Source organism: Drosophila albomicans, chromosome 3, assembly GCF_009650485.2.
Source record: "Drosophila albomicans strain 15112-1751.03 chromosome 3, ASM965048v2, whole genome shotgun sequence".
NCBI lineage: Eukaryota > Metazoa > Arthropoda > Insecta > Diptera > Drosophilidae > Drosophila > Drosophila albomicans.
The window spans coordinates 15641401-15659826 of record NC_047629.2 but is presented as its reverse complement, the minus strand read 5'-3'; the positions used below and the strand labels follow the sequence as shown (position 1 = coordinate 15659826).

The following is an 18426-nucleotide window of genomic DNA, read 5'->3' as shown; positions in this document are numbered from 1 at the left end:
TTATATATAGACTTGGATTGAGTACCCTCAGTTTATTCGCCAGTAGTTAGAATGCGCACCACAATTATTATTTTTGGAGTTCTCTATCTATGGATAGCTTTCAGGCTATCCCACAATGTAAGGAAAATGGCAAGTTATCTAATAAATTTTGAATTAATTAATATTTTTCACAGGAAGCAATTGAATTTAAATTCACGAATGTAATTTGTCAGAGCTACAATGAGTCTTGGTTTGTTATACACAAATGTCGGCTAAAAGCTGTAAACCGAACTGTTAATACAATGAATGTGAACAGTACAGTTTTACATCCAGCCAACCACATTGGAATACAAGTCCAAATGTTAAAAAAAGCGAATGGATACAAGCCTTGGCTATTTAACTTCCATCTTGATGTCTGCCGATTTGTGAAGACACAGTATAATCCTTTCGCAAAAATGGTTTTCAATCTGTTTAAGGAATTTACCAACTTTAATCACTCGTGTCCTTATATGGTAAGTATTTTGTGTGACTTTTACCCAATACCAATAGCACAATACAATGATAATATTTAGGGTCCTCAAATAATCGATGGATTTTACCTAAGATGGACGTTTCTGCCGCATACTATCCCATCTGGCGATTACTTATTATCACTTATATGGTTTTTTGATAAACGACCACAATTTATAACTAAAATATATTTTATTTATATGGAAGACTTGTAAGCTAAAAAATTAAATAAAAAAAATAAAAATATATACATAAGAGGTTTTATATTTTTAGAATTTATATATATTTAAGAATTCATAAACGTCAGTAGTAAATAAATTTGAATGAGCCAATATAATATAAAATTATATAATATAATTATCACAGAATACAGTTTTTTGAATTATTAAGGTGTGATTATTTTGTAGAACCTTTAGTGCTCAGAGATAAATAGTATTGCAATTTGAAATACATATCTACTGCCATTAGCATCTGAATGATACCATCCATCTGAAATATTGATCAATTATTTGAAGTTCCGATTGCACAACTGACAAATAAAAAATTGTAGCGATAAGCACAACGAATTTATTTTTTTTAATAAAGATGTCAGATTCTTTTCTGTAAATCGTAAAAAAATATCCATTTTTTGGATATCATATATATATATATTATAAATATATGTATGAGTACTTCATTTTTGTAGATCAACAGCCGGTTGAGTACAAATTAAGTGGTTTGATATTAAAAAGTGAAGTCTATTGAAGCAGAAAAAGCTTTTAAGAATTAAATGTCGTTATTAAGTGTTATATATAGACTTGGATTGAGTACCCTCAGTTTATTCGCCAGTAGTTAGAATGCGCACCACAATTATTATTTTTGGAGTTCTCTATCTATGGATAGCTTTCAGGCTATCCCACAATGTAAGGAAAATGGCAAGTTATCTAATAAATTTTGAATTAATTAATATTTTTCCACAGGAAGCAATTGAATTTAAATTCACGAACGTAATTTGTGAGAGCTACAACGAGTCTTGGTTTGTTATACACAAATGTCGGCTAAAAGCTGTAAACCGAACTGTAAATACAATGAATCTGAACAGTACAGTTTTACATCCAGCCAACCATATTGGAATACAAGTCCAAATGTTTAAAAAAGCGAATGGATACAAGCCTTGGCTCTTTAACTTTTATCTTGACGTGTGCCGATTTGTCAAGTCAGAGTACAATCTATTTGCGAAAATTGTTTTCAATCTGTTTAAGGAATTTACCAACTTTAATCACTCGTGTCCTTATATGGTAAGTATTTTGTGTGACTTTTACCCAATACCAATAGCACAATATAATGATAATTTTAGGGTCCTCAGATAATCGATGGATTTTACCTAAGATGGACGTTTCTGCCGCATGCTATCCCATCTGGCGATTACTTATTATCGCTTATATGGTTTTTTGATAAACGACCACAATTTATAACTAAAATATATTTCACTTATATAGAGGATTTGTAATATAATAAATTTGTTAACACCCATTTCAACATACGACAAAAAGTTTTCTGATCGATTGACAATGTTAAATCTTGTAATTAAGGATATGCTACATATAATCAAAGCCGCGAATCATCTCAAAGTAATTTAAGTAATTCTCTATTACTCGTATTGGTTATGATCGTAATGTAGTTAATCGATGCAGTCCTATGTTTTATTTAAAAACCAACCAACACCAGGTATGAAGATAATATCATGTATTGTTAATAGTAGTATTAAGTATTTGAGTATTAAGTATATGTAAGAAAGGTACAGTTGAGTGTGCTGAGATAACTGCTACTCATCTTCAAAAAAAGAAAAATAGGACGGAAACGCTGATCAAGAATATATATACTTTATAAAGAGTATATATTCTTAAATTTGCCTTTTCTAGAGCAACAAAGTTATAATAAGCTTCTACCCTATGGGCAGCGAATAAAAAATATATTCAAACAAAAAACGCTGATAGCATCTCAATTCAATTCAAATACATTATTATAATACATGTATTATTAAAATAAATCAAGCGGAATGTTTGAAGCTCATTTTATGAGCAGTCACCATGAAAGTCCCTTCTATTGTGCTTGTGGTATTTTATACTTGGACAACCTATCAACTGACTTTTTATGTACGTTAACTGATGTAAGTTTATACTAGTGAAAATACCTAATATTATTACCTTTTCAGGAGGCAGTTGAATTCAAATTTTCCAATGTAGTCTGTAAAAGTTTGGATGAATCGCGGTATATTATAAACCAATGTCGTCTGAAAGCTGTTAGTCGTAATGTAACGGCATTTAATTTCAATGCAACACTTCTTGTCAGTGCGAATGAAGTCAGAGCTAAAGCTGAATCATTCAAAAAGGCAAATGGATATAAGCCTTGGATACTTAATACTGATGTGGATGTTTGCCGATTCCTGAAAAAGTCTTATAATCCACTTGTAGCAATAGCATACAATCTATTCAAAGAATTTTCCAACTTTAACCATTCCTGTCCCTATACAGTAAGTAAGATAATGAGTTATATTTTTAAATTAAAATGAATTCTTATTGATAATTTCAATTTACAAAATTAGGGCCACACGATCGTTAAAGGATTCTACCTTAGGCACACTCTTTTACCCCATAACTTTCCTACTGGCGAATATTTAATGAACATAACGTGGGATGTTAATAAAAAGCCAATTGCTTTGACAAGCTTTTACTTTACATTTAAAGAGAATTTGGTATAGTTTATGAAAGTATAGTCTTGATCTTATGCAATATATCCAATGAAATGTTTAATTGTAATGCACTTTCATATCTAGAAATAAGCAAATGAAGATTAAAGTATTCATAGAAATATGTGAATTGAGCTAGATAAAACCGAATTTATTATTATTTTTTATTAGTATTTGTTTTTCTATTTTCCTAATCTTTGTGACTGGAAGATTCCTGGCAAATGATTTACAAAAGGAATTGATTTCTACAGTGTTTCTTGCCACTTGATAATATTAAAAAGCGTTTTTAAGTTTCTCTATTCAAATACAGTGCAGTTTTTATAAATGGCTCGATGAGTCAGGAAACACGCTGCTAAATTTCTTGCTGATGATGAAATCGTTCGTTTTTCATTTTAAAAACCTATTTGCAACATCCACATTAATCTTATGTTTCTATATTTGCAAAGAAAAATTCAATTTATTAAAAAAATTTGGTTACATTAGACCGGTTAATCAAATACACATTACATTTCTTTAACTATTTAACCACGGTCAACATGAAAATCACTTCAAATGTTTATAAATAAAGAAGAATTGTTGTTGACTTGCGTTGTGTAAAATTAAAACTTATTACCGAAATAAATATATGAATACTACCAAATTTTTCACAGGGACAAATTGTGAACTCTCGAGGTTTTCTCCCAGTGTTACATAAATGTGTATGTGTATGTGTAACATAAGGTTTATTCACCCGTTCGCTCGTAACTTTCGTTTGGCAAGCAGTTGTTGCTGGCTTTTATATAAACGCCTTTAACATTTTATGCGCAACTAAAGCGACAGACGCTGTGTGTATGTGTGTGAGAGTATCTGTGTGTGTATATTGCTGTTGTTGTATGTGTGAGAAAGTGCAGTTTATCAAAGCAAGACAGCGCCCAGTTACCCGTTACCAGTTGCTGTCAGTCTCAGACTCAGTTGGCGTCGAAGTCCTGCTTTATCCTGTTTCTGGTGCTCGTCTTGCTGCTGTTGCTGCTGCTGATGCTAGTCCTGTCTGTGCCATTCTTTTTTTATGCGCAAATCATGCTGCATCATTAAATCTGTTCGCTGTGTGGGTTGTGGAATGTGGTTGTTGCTGCTGTCGCTGGGTTTTCACCATTTCGCTTTTACATTTGCTTTCGTTTTTCTGGCCCGAACAGCGCTCAGTGGCTTTTCATTTCTATTCACAAGAATTTATGGCTTTCATCGTTGATTTTGTTTGGCATTTTTTATGTGTTTTTAAGTAGTCGTAAAGCGTAACACTTGATGAGATATTAAACGTTGTTTATGCGCAGCTCGCTTCGCCTCCCTCATTCCTCTTGAGTATTTTGAATATTTTTGCCCCTATCATTTGACCCAGAGTCACACATTGTTGCACTTTGTTTTTATTTGATGGCATTTTAAATATTGGTTTTGGATTTTTCATCATTTCCGCGCGCCGCGAGCGAAGCTCGAGCATTTTGATGTGCGTTTAATAGAATTGATTGTGTGGGTCGTAAATGAAAGAAAATCCTGGCAGCATGTAAATGATTTGGGCTAAGCGAGTGAGCGACACCTGCCACAAATGTCAGACACGAGCATAAAGAGACCACAGAAGCCACAACTGAGGACCTTGTCAGTGTCTGCAAACTTGTCAATGAGCACCAACTAAATATTTTATTAGGCTGTCGACGACGACGAGGAAAAACAACAACAAGGAAAACTCCATGTGCAGTCGTGATTGCGTGAAATTTAGTAGTGCTTGAGCGTGTGTGTGTGTAAATGATTGGAGGGACAGCAAAAACGCCTTAGACATGTTGCTGCTGATGAGACTCATCATCGTCATCATGATGATGAAGACGATGCTGCCAAAGCCAAGGCCATAACAAACCGACTGATGAAGTTGCCATTGCCTGGCTGTGGGTCTTGGACTCCCAGGCTCTGGGGAGTTGTCGGCAAAGTTGTTGACTCTGTACATGTGTGTGTGTGATAGTCTTGGGGCTGCTTTTCTTTGGCCCAGCTCACAATTGGCTGTACGTGTGCAACATTTTTAAGTAGCTTTTCTTTCCGTGTTTGCTGCTGCCTGTTTCAGTTCCTGTTCTTGTTTCCTTGGGCATGAAGTATGTTTGTTTTATGGCGGCGTTTGTTTTAACTTGTCGTCGCAGCATATGAGTGTGCATGTGTGTATGTGTGTGTGTGTGGAACATATGTTTTCAATTTGCCAGCAAATGGAAAAACTTGATTGAATTCCATGCGAACCGAAATGAAGATCGATGCGCTGACTCGACTGTCTCCGGTCTTCCATAAGTTGGCCTTTAAGTAGCTTTAAGCTTCAAGTTCTTGCCACACTACTATGCAAAGTTCATCAGTCAAAGTCGCTTTCGAACTTTGGTTCCCCAAAGAGTCGCACAAATTACATTTGCGTCGTCTGCCCGGCACACCGCAGTGGCACATCCGCATCAATCATACGCACCGTGTTGCCATGCGTAGTGGAAGACTTTTGCATTGCCATGATGCATGCACAGCTGGGGAATTGTCGTCAAGCATCAACACTGGACTACACACCCACACACTCACGCGCACACGCATATACTTTGTGAATGCTTCGCCTAATTGTATGCTATATTATTTTTAGCAGCCTTTGCGTTTGCACTAATTGAACGACAGCAACGTCATTCACTTGCTGCAAATTAAAATAAATTGTGAAATTAAATGAAAACTTTTACTTTTGCCAGACAAACACCCAGAGAGAGAGAGAGAGAGAGAGAGCGTGGGAGACAGCAAGTGAACGATGTTTGTCTGCTTAGGAATTCAAATATTGTCGCCTACATGTCTCTGGCTGTGTGCCTTGTCTCTGTCTGTGTGCGTGTGTCCTTTGGCTGACATTCATTTGAAATTCGCACAGCGTAATGATGACTTGGCTGTTGTTCGGAGCTGCTGGAGCTGTTGAAGCTCAACTTTTTCCATATTACGCACTTGGTCACGTACGTTTGCCATATTTATTTGCATAAGCTTGAAAACTCGCAGCTTTCGCGACTTGAATTCAACGGAATTAGCTCAATTAGAATGTCGCAACTCAAACCAGCCATATGCATGCCTCGACTATATAGTAGTATATCTGGCAGTTGCTGCTCTGATAAACGCGTCGTCTGATAACACAAGTTTAGTGCCCCCAAACGAACAAAGGCAATTTCATGGACTCAGTAATTGGACAGGGCAGCAGGTCATGAATTATGGCAAGCACTTATGAATTTTTAGTATTTTTTATTTATGCTTCATTTTATTTTGTGTGCCTTGTTTGCAGGGCTTTACAAGTTCAATGGCTGTGCGCTCCGCCCCACCGAAAAATAAAAGCAGGCAGCACAATTTTTCATTTTGCATGTTGCGACGCTAAGTGCTTCCTGCCGCGCCGTCGGGCATGTCCCACTCTTCCCTCCCTGTCTCGCTCTCACAAGTGTTGCAAGTGGTCTGAGGTGGCACATCAACTTTTGGTGCCACGCCATAATATTAATTGTGCCTTGCTATTCGCAGCAGCAAATAAAAAAGGAAAGCGACGCCAACGGCCACTTAAATGCCATTACATTTTTATACAATTTTATGAATGTCGTGCGTGTGCATATGTAACTGTGTGCGTTTTGTTGTGCTCTGAAATTTTATAATTATTCAGGACTCGCTCAGCGTTCTCTCTGATATAATCGCCTTTGTGGCTATCCAGGGACTGCGCCTTGCGCCTGCAGCTATTTGGGCAGTTATTAAAGCCGCTTTAAAGCCGCCAAAGAAGTCTCGCAGCTATTTGCATTTCCGCACTTGAGTTTTATTGTTGTTGTCCTCGTAGTTGCTTGGGCATTATTATTACTTTTCTGCAACATCTGCGACCTGTGTGGCGCACGCCCAATCAATGAGGCGTCCCACACATGGGGCACAAGCTGAGGGTAACTTTTTTGTGTTCCCTCCAGTACATAGTTGGTTGCCATTGTCAGCAAGTGGCAGAAATGTTGAATTGAGACTTGTGCCGTGTCGCGTCTGCAACGGCGAATGACAAATTGTCTCATCCGTCAGATGCTTGCAAGAGCGTACCGGTAACAGTTACAGTTAGAGAGAAGTTTTCTCTCCGCCATGATGCAGCAGCAGCAGCACAGCAATCATTATCATTGTCTACTTTTAAGGGCGCTGACTGACGCTCCAAACGCCACATTGACAGTTATACCGGAGTCATAGCAGACTCATGTGCACCTCAGCACACAGAGAGAAAGACAGACAGACGCATGTGTTCTTGACAAGCTCCTGACATCATTCATTATATTTCATGACTGCAGACATACACGCGTGTAATGCAAACGTCTTACTTGGCAACCCATAGACAAATATCCCCAAGACCAAGATGAGTAATGGGAGCCCAACTTCTATCGCCTGTCGTTGGCATGCAAAAATAACAGCCAAGCGGAGAGAGGAATTGAATATGGGATGCTTTCAACAACATTTTAAACTTAATCGATATGTTGCAAATATCTGTCTCCCGTTCTTTAATATTACTCTCGCAAACCACATTTTAAATCTACCCTTTTTATATTCAAGGCTTTCATTGCGATTCCATTGAAAACATTTAATGAGCAAAGTTTCAATTATATTGAAGGCTTTGCACTTGCCTCCGTCTAAGCTCGTTTCCAATCCCTTGCTGAAACAAATCGAAGCAAATACAAACAAAGCTCAGCATCTTCCCACTCTCCCCCCTCGAATAGAGAGTTAACAGAGTTTGGGGGAAAACCCCTAAAAGCAATGCCAATAAAATGAAAGCAAAGAGGCAAAAAGTTTATGTGTTTTCCAGCGATTGCTGGCTAAATCACAGCTAAATCTCTGCGAGCATTCGAAAAAAAACCATCATGGCTTTTATTTGTTTGTCGTATTCTCTTCTCTTTCTTTTTTTGTGTTGTTTTGTTACTGTTTTGTTTTTAAATGTAAACTGATAAAAACAATTGAACGCAAACAGAATACTGGACTGAGAAAGGAGGAGAGCAGCGCAAGCAGCGGAAAAGTAATCTTTAAATTAAGGGGGAGACCAGGCAGGCAGGGTGTTTGCCACAGACTTCGAGGGGGACAATTGGGGGCATCCCCCAGAGCATGCTTCCCCTCATAAGTATCTTTCACATAAGTAGATCTAAGTAAAGTCATTTCATTTCGATTTGAATTTAAATTGCGACTGCTTTCGTCCTTCGTTTGCTATCACACATTAAAGCATTTACCACAAAGTATCTGAGTGTGAGCTACTTTTTATGGGGCAGCCCACAAACTCACACACACACATTTACGCACGCAGCCCGAAAGTATGCTATGCTTTAATTGATTTTTAGACTCCGGCTGCTTGGCTGCATGTTAAATTCTCATTATGTTTTAATTAACTACGCACTATTTTCTCGGTAATTCATATTTAGCCTACATTTAAAACTCACGTACGTCTACAGCAGTATACGTATATAAGTATATATGTGTGTGTTTGCTTTGCTGTTTGTTTTATAAATTAGGCTCAGGCACTGCATAATTTTCACATTTGCTTTATCTAAATGTGAAATTTAGTTTTTCATTATTTAACACAATTTTGTGGCGTGTTTTGGTAGAATTCTTTTCTATGTTTTGGAGGAGCGTGTTAAGCTTTGAGGAGTGGTCGACCTTGACATTAGTGGCAAATGTTGACGTGCTCTGCGATTCATCAACCGGAAGACAAATGATATCATGCACAATTCATAATTACTCCCCAGTTGTTGAATACTTCCACTGCTGTTTGATACAATTAATCAAACTGAAATAGATTTTTTTTTACATATTTTATTACGTTTTCATTCTGTTAAGCGTTTTAATTATCTGAGAGGAGCTAAAATGTGAAATGTCCTAAGCATGTTTAAGAAGTCCCATGATTCTTATCCAAACACATAAGTTTCTCAATTAGATTAATATATTTTGTTATTATTACTGCCATTATATATTCATAGTAGTAAAATTAAAACTATTTTCTATAATTTGAGTAGTCCACTTTAAAAATAAGACTAGAATTCTTTATGAGTCCTGTCAAATTTAATTCATAGCTAACATTTCATGTAATAACTTGCCATTAATAAACGGCGACAGCAATTGTGTGCAACCAACAAAATGTGCACAATTTCTTTGAATTCCAGCTCCATTTCTGAGCGGTTTTGCGTCACTTTTTACCTGCATCATAATTAAGCCATATAATGGCTTTGTGACAGCCACCCTCGCTCTACCTCCTGAGCAGTTTGTGTGTGTGTGTGAGTTGTGTCCATTTATGGCATTTTGCAATGGCAGCTTTGAGAGAGCTGCGCGCACTAAGCAGCAGCACTTAGCTGCGTATTTTACAGTTCATTGCATTGTAATATAATTTAACAGGCAAACACCTTGCTTGAGTGCACACTCCTCGCACTTGCTTCTTCCCGGAGGTTCTGATGAAATCGCCAAGTCCCCGCACGAGATGCCAGCGGGGTGGCGACAGAATGAAAGGGCAACAATGTGGCAAGTTTATTTGTGCTTAAAAGAGTTCTCCAACCACCCACACTTGTCTGCACCCATATCAAGTGCTGAACCCAGGCACACATCAACACACACCCAGGCATACACACATGAGTACTTATGAAATGGCTTTTCTTATTTTTCTTTTTTCTTCTCTTTTTTTTGGAGTGGTATAAAAAATAGCTACAAAAGATGCCATTAAAAAATCTTTGTGTTGCCACAAATAAATCCAACAAGAAAACACAGACACACGCTCACACATGCTTGCTCACACACACACACTTACGCACATATATACTCACATACACTCACACAACACAATAGGGCTTTACATCCATCAAAGCAAAACTAAGTCGCAGGGCAGCAACAAAAGTTGCTAAGCTTCAAGTGCAGGACCTAGAGGAGGAGGGAGGTGGGGAGATGGGTTCAGCTTTCGTTTTCCCCCATTTCAGTTGGCTTAACACATTTTACACTTTGCAATTGTTAACTTTGCGTGAGTGAGTGGACCACGCCCCCGGAATCCTAAGTCTGCAGCTAGCGAGGCTAGCACATAACGTTGCATACTTTTAGGCGGCTGCTTTAACTTAAATTTCCGCGGCATAAAGTCGCATTGCGAATCTCGCACATTAACACATTTCACAATTTGGAGCACAACACCAAAGTCAGCGTCATAAAACGCACTCTCTAAAACTATTCTCGCAGGCGTGTCACACAATAAATTTCCGCTCCCCACGCCACAACTGCGATGCTCGTAAAAAAAAACAGAAAGAACGAGGAAAATAACGCGAGTTGTGTGTGCGGCAATTTTGGAAATCCGCTTTTAAAACGCACATGTGCCGCCGCCATAGTGAGGCGGCTTTTGTTTCATTCTATTTGCATATTAAGTGGGGGCAGGCAGCGAAGGAGACAGTTCTGGCGAGTTGCCTGGTTACCCATCTGCCTGTCCTCGCATAGCTGCCTGCTGTTGACGTTCACACGCTCGCCTAAAATCGTTCTAAAATCGTTGTGAAATCCGTGTGAAAGCACTGCCAATACGTCAATAAATTACACGCCAGAGGGAGGCTACCAAAAAAAACGAGATAGAAAAAAACTAAAACTGACAGTTCAATTTAGGCGCGAGTTGAGCGGTTGCCAAATTGCCTGTCTAGTTGGTGGCGCGCGCAAAAAGTGTTGCCTACTTTCAGGCAATGACTTAAAAACGTGTGGAGCAGTTTAATCTAACAATCTATCTGTCTCATTCTAGCTATCAGGTTTTTACTCTTGCAGATTCTTGGAGCTGTGATCGATGTTTTGACATAAAAATTAGCATACACAGGGAAAGAGGAATGAATTCCAAGGAGCAGCACCTACATACACGAAGAGACAGCATCATTTGTTGGAGAGCTGAAACAAAAAAAGAAGATGATCGCGTGTGCCATTGTTGTGGTTGCAAGCAGCAGCAAGCAGCAACATTTTCATTTGCAATTCAAAAGCGGAAAACGTTTGAAAGGCTGATCGTTACATAAAGTACCACACAAAGTAGGCGCAGCATCTTGATCTTGTCATTGTGGATTGTGTTGCTTTCAGTTTAAGTTTGACTATTGCCTTGTGGCATTGATTCTACAAATACGTAATTTGCCGATGGCCATAAATTGAAGTAGAAAATACGCTGATTTTGATCAGCTAATTGACATTTTATGACAGACTGTTTTCACTGCAGGTTGCGACACAAATCAATCGATCGATGGGCAACATCAAATCGATTGAAGGCTGCCCAAAAGCCCAGTCAAATTGATGTTATGAATTCGCTAAATTGATCGATCCGCAGATGATTTTGTTGTTGTTGTTTTTTTGAGTTCTATGAACCTTTGATGCCCACTTGGGATGCACAACATGGAGCTATCAATTGATTGGGCGTCTGTCAGCTGCCTTAACGGACATTAACAACATGTTGCGTCAGCCTTGTCGCCTTATTTGACTCTGCTAAAGATGTCGCCGATTTCGTAGAAACTTAAAGGATCGCACTGCGAGATGGCGATCAAAACAAATGGCAAGCCAACATGATGCATGCAACGTGCAACGTGCAGCGTTCAAGGGTCTCGCCAGTCTCACTTATTTTAGTGCTAATTAACGAGAAGTACAACGAGTTCTAAATACGCATAATGTGGCTAAACTTGTTGTTTTTCTGCTGTTGCCGTTGTTGTTGTTGTTGCAGTTGTACTTGCATTTTTCCAGCTTAATTTGTCGCGGCAACGACTCGAATTGGAAAATCCTGTTCCATGTTGCATGCCGCATGTGGGCAGCGGGTAACATTGACGTGTCGTTTGTGTCATCCGTGTTGTCGTTCAGTTGTTGTTGTTGCTGTTGTTGCTCTTGTTGCTCTTGTCGTTGTTGCGCTTGTCAGCGACTCTGGCTGGTCGTTCGATTCTCTCCACTGGTCAAGTGGTTGAGTGTCTCTCGGTCCCATGTTTGTCGCCGCCTCGTGAAGCGTGGCGACTTTTGGTTTTGCATAAAACTCCATTTGCTTGATTTGTTGTCGTTGCCGTTGTTGTTGCTGCTGTTGTTGTTGTTGTTGTCGTCGTCGTATTGACGGTCGTCGATATCGATATTGATGTTGAAATTGAATGAAAGTTTTTCTGCCTTGTTTTCACTGCAAAGTGCTGGCCAAACTGTCGATTAGATTGCAGCATTGCAGCATTTCAGCAGCCACTGCAATTGGCTAATTATACACAGTCACACACACCTTGCACTTGTCTAACAGCAGCAGCCAAGAAAGTTTGTGGCTGGCAATTTACAGTTGTTTTTACTACAAGCGTAATAAGCAATATTAGTTAAAGACATAGCCTGAAGTTGAATTTGCCATGATAACAAGATAACGATTGTTGCCTAAAGCTGCAGCTGTATTTATCGCAACAGGAAATCGCAAATGTTGAAGAAATATATATTGTTTAGATTGTCAATTATTTGCATGGCTTCACTTCATTAGCCACAAAATTTGTAAATAACTCAGTGTTTTTTATGCATGTTAAATGCCATTTAAAATTGTTGACTTGTGTTTTACAATTGTTTGACAAAGTAAACGGTTTGTCATTGAAAATATTTGTAGATGCATTTTCATATTTGACTAAGTTGAAATATTGAAATTTTTTAGCCATTTCAACAAACAATTAAAATTTGCAAGAAAGTATGACAACTTGTAAATTGTTAATAAAGTAAGTAAGTGAGTCTAGGCTATCTTTATTAAAGTAATACATTCATCTATTCAAATTGAATTATAATCTATTTTAGTTAAGTATTTATTTTACTCATTTTATTTACTTAAACATTATTTATTTTACATTTGATATATAATGCTCAGATATCAAAAATAAAAGAAAATGTTATAAATAACCTAAATTAATGGCTCTATTATTTAAAATGTTGTAAAAAGGCGTGATCCAATTGGAAAAAACAAATAAATCTGAAATTATATTTTTATTTTATAAGTACATATGTAACTTATGTACAAAGTTTCATGTTTATATCTTCAAAAGTGGTAATAATGCCAAAAAGAAAATTCTCTTTTTGCCTGCAAATTGGTACGAAAAGCCATATGAGCCCCTAAACTAATTAGTTATTTTATTTATTAACTTTAAATTTAGTTTAACTTTAGAAACTTTTAGTATTCCTATTTAGTAGTAAGCAAACTTTTGTTTGAAATCTTTTCTCAGACAACAGATCAAGCTTCTTTATGTAATCTAAGCAAATCAAAATAAAACATCTCTACTTCTCTATTTAAATTAAGCCAATGTCTCTTTGGTGTATTTGACTTAATTGCTGTGGCCAACTTTCTGCATGGCCAACATTTTAATTGTTTGAAACAACTTTCTGACTAAGTGAATAGCATTTTTCTCCCCCAAAGCGCATAGCCAACTAGGACAATCATAATTCTAAATGCTGCGATGAACTCACGCAATGGGGAAACTGATCTTGATGGTTGATTGTTGTTGATCGTGGTTGCTATGCAAATTGCAATTATTTTGTTTGTGTAGTTATGTGAAAATTTATTGTTTATGCTTAGAGAACAAGAAAAAGGGCATAAGTGTGGGCGAAGAGAGTGGAGGGAGGGGAACTAAGCGATTGCTGCCATTGTTTTGTTTTTGGGCTCGGTTTCTTTCACTTTGGGGGCCTTTGTTTTCTACAGCCTTCTTATTTCTCTCTTTACTTTTTTTTGTATTTATTTTGTATTTTTTTTTTGCTCTATCATCAACTGGTTTTGGGTTACTCTTGCACGCAGGCAAACCCACAACACTCTCTGTGTGTGTCTTGTGCACCGAGAGATGCTTCTTCCATCCATGAGAGATGCTGGAACGATCACATAATTCGTGTTGCTGTTGCTGGCTCATCATTCTTGTGCTTTTCCGCACGGCTCAAAAAAAAAAAAAAAAGAAAAAAAAAAAACCAAGAAGTTTTGTGGCAAGTTATTTTTATCAGCCGCATTTTGCTGCCGTTGCATGCAGCTCAAGCCAAAGCCAAAGCATTAGCTCTGTCGCTAGTTGCCCGATCTCCCTGCCACTTGCCCCTTGCCTATTGCCTGTTGTCTGTTGGGTTGTCTCCTGTCTCGTGTCGACCTGCTGCATCAACTTGTGCCTTGTGTCCAGTCGCAAAACTCTTTTATCGGCATTCCGTTTTTATTTTTTGCCTGTTGCTGGCTGCCGTGTTGTGTATCTATAAAGACAACAGCCTGCCGCTTAGCCACAGCAACAGCCACAGCAACAGCAACAACCACGGCCATAGCCTTAGCCTTAGCCATAGCTTGGCAGCCACAGCGATCACGATCTTTAACATGTTTTGTCTCGATCAGTGAAATCATTCAATCAGAACGGTCAACGCTTTGGCAGCTTCGGTCGTTGCCAGGACCAGCCTCACACACACACACACGCGCACACACACACTCACACACATGTGTATAGTATACTCGCAGTTATATAAGGCTTTAGCTAATTTGGAATCTGGTTTATCGACTCGTAGAAAGTCGTAAAGTGAGCAACAACGCGACGCCTTCACCCACAATTAATATCAAATCATTCATACGGTAGCCAAGATAATTTTGCGCTACCACATAAAAAAGCAACAGAGAATTATAAAAAAGAGTCGCGGTGGAAGGGCAGACGATATTGGCCAAGTTAAGGTAGTTGGCCTGGTCAAGATTTATATTTATGTTATGTAGTCCTCTCGCAGCATGCCGCGAACCAGGCCATAAAGCATGTTTTTAAAATTCCATTAAAATTTATTAGCATTTCACACAAACTGTGCATAAATAACAAATTTCGGGACTTTGATACCCAACAGCACACTGTGCCTCTTTCCCTCCCCTTCCACTTCCCCTTCCACCACTCTGCTGTTCAACGATAAAACATTGGATAAGACTGAGTGAGTGAGCGAGCGAGACTGTGCGAGGGAGCAAACGAACAAGCAATTGCTTGGCCCTGCTGCGTTTTTAGTTACTCAGAAATTGATGTGTGCGTGTTGCGTTTAATTGGAACGGTGTGCATGTGTGTGTGTGCATGGGCTTGAGGAGTTGGGGGTCAGTCGATAAACAATTTATGAAACTGCCTGTTTGTTTTGCTGCGCTGATATTATGTACTGTGTGTGTGTGTTGTTTATGGATGCATTATCTAAACAAATACCAAAAATAGTCTCATTAAAATCAACGCATAAAACACAAAATTAGAGTTCGAGTTAGAGTTTTATGGCATGCGCAGTTTTCTCACATTGATCACACTGTGCGCAGCTTCAATTTGACAGACCAGTGAATCCACGTCGAGCCCTTTCAAACAGCAGCAGAAGCAACAACACTCAAGTGCTCGTTGTGCGACAGAGATAGCACAAAGCAGACAAGTGCAAAAGGCAAAACGGTGAACTCAAGTGCGCTGTGAGCAGTGAGAGAGCGAGAGAAAGAGTGTTCCCAGTATTTCGCACACCCAGAACGAGAACCGCCCAGAAGCAACAGAAGATTCCTGCTGTGTGTGTGCTAGCTAGCCTTTCTTTCTTTTCCACAGTTTCTTTTCGGTTCGGTTTGGCTCGTTTCGTTTCGTTTCTTTTTGTGTGGTGTGTGGAGGGAGCTGCTTGAAATGCAAAGCGCATTGCGCAGCCGCGTCGTGATTCTTGCGCTCGATTCCTGGCGCAGCTATAAATGACAGCCTCTGCAGCCTTTTCACTTTTAGTCTCAAGGTGTCAACGCAGGCGCAATGAACAACCACCACTGGCTGAGCTGTAAGTTGGATTCTCTTCTTCTATATATCTCTGTCTGTGTATTCCCTGCAGTGCTTTTGACTAATGATGCCTCGATTTTCATGTAGTTCTGCTGCTGCAGCTGCTGCCACTGCTCTGTGTGGCAAACACCATCAAGGAACGCAATTTGTTTGCCACCGAACTCTTTCAGACCCTGGCCACCGATCGTCAGGATGAGAATGTGATCATCTCGCCCATATCCGTGCAACTCGCCCTGGGTCTCGCCTACTACGGCGCGGAGGGCAAGACGGCCTCCGAGTTGCAGAAGACGTTGCATGCCTCGGCGCAGGAGAGCAAAGATGGGCTGGCCGAGAGCTACCATCGACTGCTGCACTCATATATCAAATCGAAGACGGTGCTGGAGATCGCCAACAAAGTGTACACACGCGAGAATCTCAAGGTGGCGCCACACTTTCGCGATGTGGCCGAAAAGTACTTTGACTCCGAGGTGGAGAGCATGAACTTTGAGCAGGAATCAGAGGCGGTGCAACGCATCAACGACTGGGTGAAACACAAGACGCAGGAAAAGATCGAGCATGTGGTCGATAAGTTGGAGCCCGATACGAATGTGGCACTCATCAATGCCATCTACTTTAAGGCACGCTGGGCACGTCCTTTCAATGACGATGACACCAAGGATCGCGACTTCTGGTTGAGTGAGGACAAAGCTGTGCAGGTGCCCACAATGTTTGCCGATAATTGGTATTATTATGCCGACTATCCGGAGTTGGATGCCAAGGCAATTGAGTTGTTCTTCGAGAACATCAACTTGACCATGTGGTTCATTCTGCCCAACAAGCGCAGCGGTCTCCAGCAGCTGGAACAGCAACTCAAGGGCGTGGACTTCAAGCTGCTCGAGGAGCGCTGGCAATGGCAAAGTGTCGCCGTCTATTTGCCCAAGTTCAAGTTTGAGTTCGACACCGATCTGAAGCCCACACTCAATAAGGTAAGTAGATTGGTCGTAGGGGGAATCTTTTAAAGCTCATCCATCATCTTCTCTCTAGTTGGGCATCAATGCCATGTTCTCGGCGGGAGCTGACTTTAGCAACATCTTCGAAGAGTCGCCTATTGGCACTCGCATCACCAAATTGCAGCACAAGACCTTCATCGATGTTAATGAGATTGGCTGCGAGGCAGCAGGCATCAGCTGTAAGTTTATTCAATCTCTTTGCAAAACCCTTCCACTATTATCTTATTTCTCCCTTTAGATGCTGCTGGTGTTCCCATGTCGTTGCCATTGGATCCCAAGACTTTTGTGGCCGATCATCCATTTGTGTTCATCATTCGCGATCAGCATGCGGTTTATTTCACGGGTCACATTGTCAAGTTCTAGGCTAAGCACAACATTCATTTATTCTCACACTTCAATTATATAATCATAATTTGAAAGCATTTTAATAAATTCCAATTATTCGATACTTATTTATAGTCGAAGGTTTTGCAAGCAGGTATAAATGATTCTGGGCATTCTCCCTCGGCAACGAATTCGATATCTATGATTATTAAAAGAGTTAAAGGAGATTTACAGGTCGAATCCATTAGAAATCTTACTTTGGAATCCTTTCTGCTTGCGTTCACAGTTCAGTAGTTCGATATCCTTTTGATCGATGTTCATAAAACACCCCCCACTAAAAGCGCAGATAAGCATTGGCTTCAAGCTCACTCTGCAGTTTATAGGATTCACTTCTTGTGGCAGAATTCTATGTGCTACAGAGAAGAGATTTAAGTTTATTATTATATGAATTATTTCAGGTACCGAGTATAGACCTAGAAGTGTTAGCAGCAGCAGCTCGAACTTCATCTTGAAATCTCAGAGAAAACTATGACTGCTAGCTGGCTGAGTGTCCCATATATAATGGGAATTACATTGATTATTTCCACTTTGTAAATCTGTTTTCTTCATAACCAAATTACGTGGTTTGCTTAACGGCGATTATAGCCGACATCTGAAGCCTCTGCTTATGTCAAGCTAAAAATAAACATAAGCAATGGAAACAAAAGAAATTTTTTCGAGCCGAATGGGCTTACGTGCGACCCAAAAATGAAAAAACATAAGGTAATAAGGTAAATAAGAAATAAAGGTAAACTCAAAACTCAAACAAAACAAAAGGTAATGCACTCGAAAAGTATTTGCTTAATATTTAAATATGATCAGTCAAGAGGGGAGAGATCTTATATTATTTTTCAGACTGTTACTTCAACCGACTGCGTTCGATATTTGAGCCAAGATCTTAAGCTGGGGGATTGGTTTACACTTCGAAAAGTTGATCGCCCTGACCAAGAAGATATATAGACGCATTGGACATCGGAACCCATTCGATGTTGACATCCGAGATGCATCTAATTGAATCACTAAGTAGCCAAAGACATTAGGATTAGCTAAGTTGAGGTCAGCTCTGTGGAGTAAACGAGTTTCGGGTTACTTCAGTTCGGAGCGATCAGATAATGGT

At 39.3% G+C, this 18426-nt stretch overlaps 4 protein-coding genes across 4 annotated transcripts; 3 read left to right on the top strand and 1 right to left on the bottom strand.

Annotated features, from left to right (window-relative positions):
- The first annotated feature begins 51 nt into the window (after positions 1-51).
- On the top strand, positions 52-704 carry LOC117566664 (uncharacterized). The gene is made up of 3 exons (XM_034246209.1): positions 52-117; positions 174-491; positions 552-704. The coding sequence occupies exons 1-3, from the start codon at positions 52-54 to the stop codon at positions 702-704; spliced, it is 537 nt and encodes a 178-aa protein (XP_034102100.1).
- Positions 705-1325: 621 nt separating this feature from the next.
- LOC117566665 (uncharacterized) lies at positions 1326-1994 on the top strand. Its single transcript, XM_034246210.2, has 3 exons — positions 1326-1391; positions 1449-1766; positions 1826-1994. Exons 1-3 carry the CDS (start codon positions 1326-1328, stop codon positions 1976-1978), a joined length of 537 nt encoding a protein of 178 aa, XP_034102101.1. The 3' UTR covers positions 1979-1994.
- A 13801-nt stretch (positions 1995-15795) lies between these two features.
- LOC117571468 (serine protease inhibitor 42Dd) lies at positions 15796-17398 on the top strand. Its single transcript, XM_034253621.2, has 4 exons — positions 15796-15958; positions 16045-16922; positions 16981-17125; positions 17185-17398. The coding sequence occupies exons 1-4, from the start codon at positions 15934-15936 to the stop codon at positions 17307-17309; spliced, it is 1173 nt and encodes a 390-aa protein (XP_034109512.1). The 5' UTR covers positions 15796-15933; the 3' UTR covers positions 17310-17398.
- On the bottom strand, positions 17240-17834 carry LOC117571469 (uncharacterized). The gene is made up of 3 exons (XM_034253622.2): positions 17744-17834; positions 17528-17683; positions 17240-17469 (listed from the first exon to the last, which is right to left on the bottom strand). The coding sequence occupies exons 1-3, from the start codon at positions 17775-17777 to the stop codon at positions 17396-17398; spliced, it is 264 nt and encodes an 87-aa protein (XP_034109513.1). The 5' UTR covers positions 17778-17834; the 3' UTR covers positions 17240-17395.
- Positions 17835-18426: the final 592 nt, after the last annotated feature.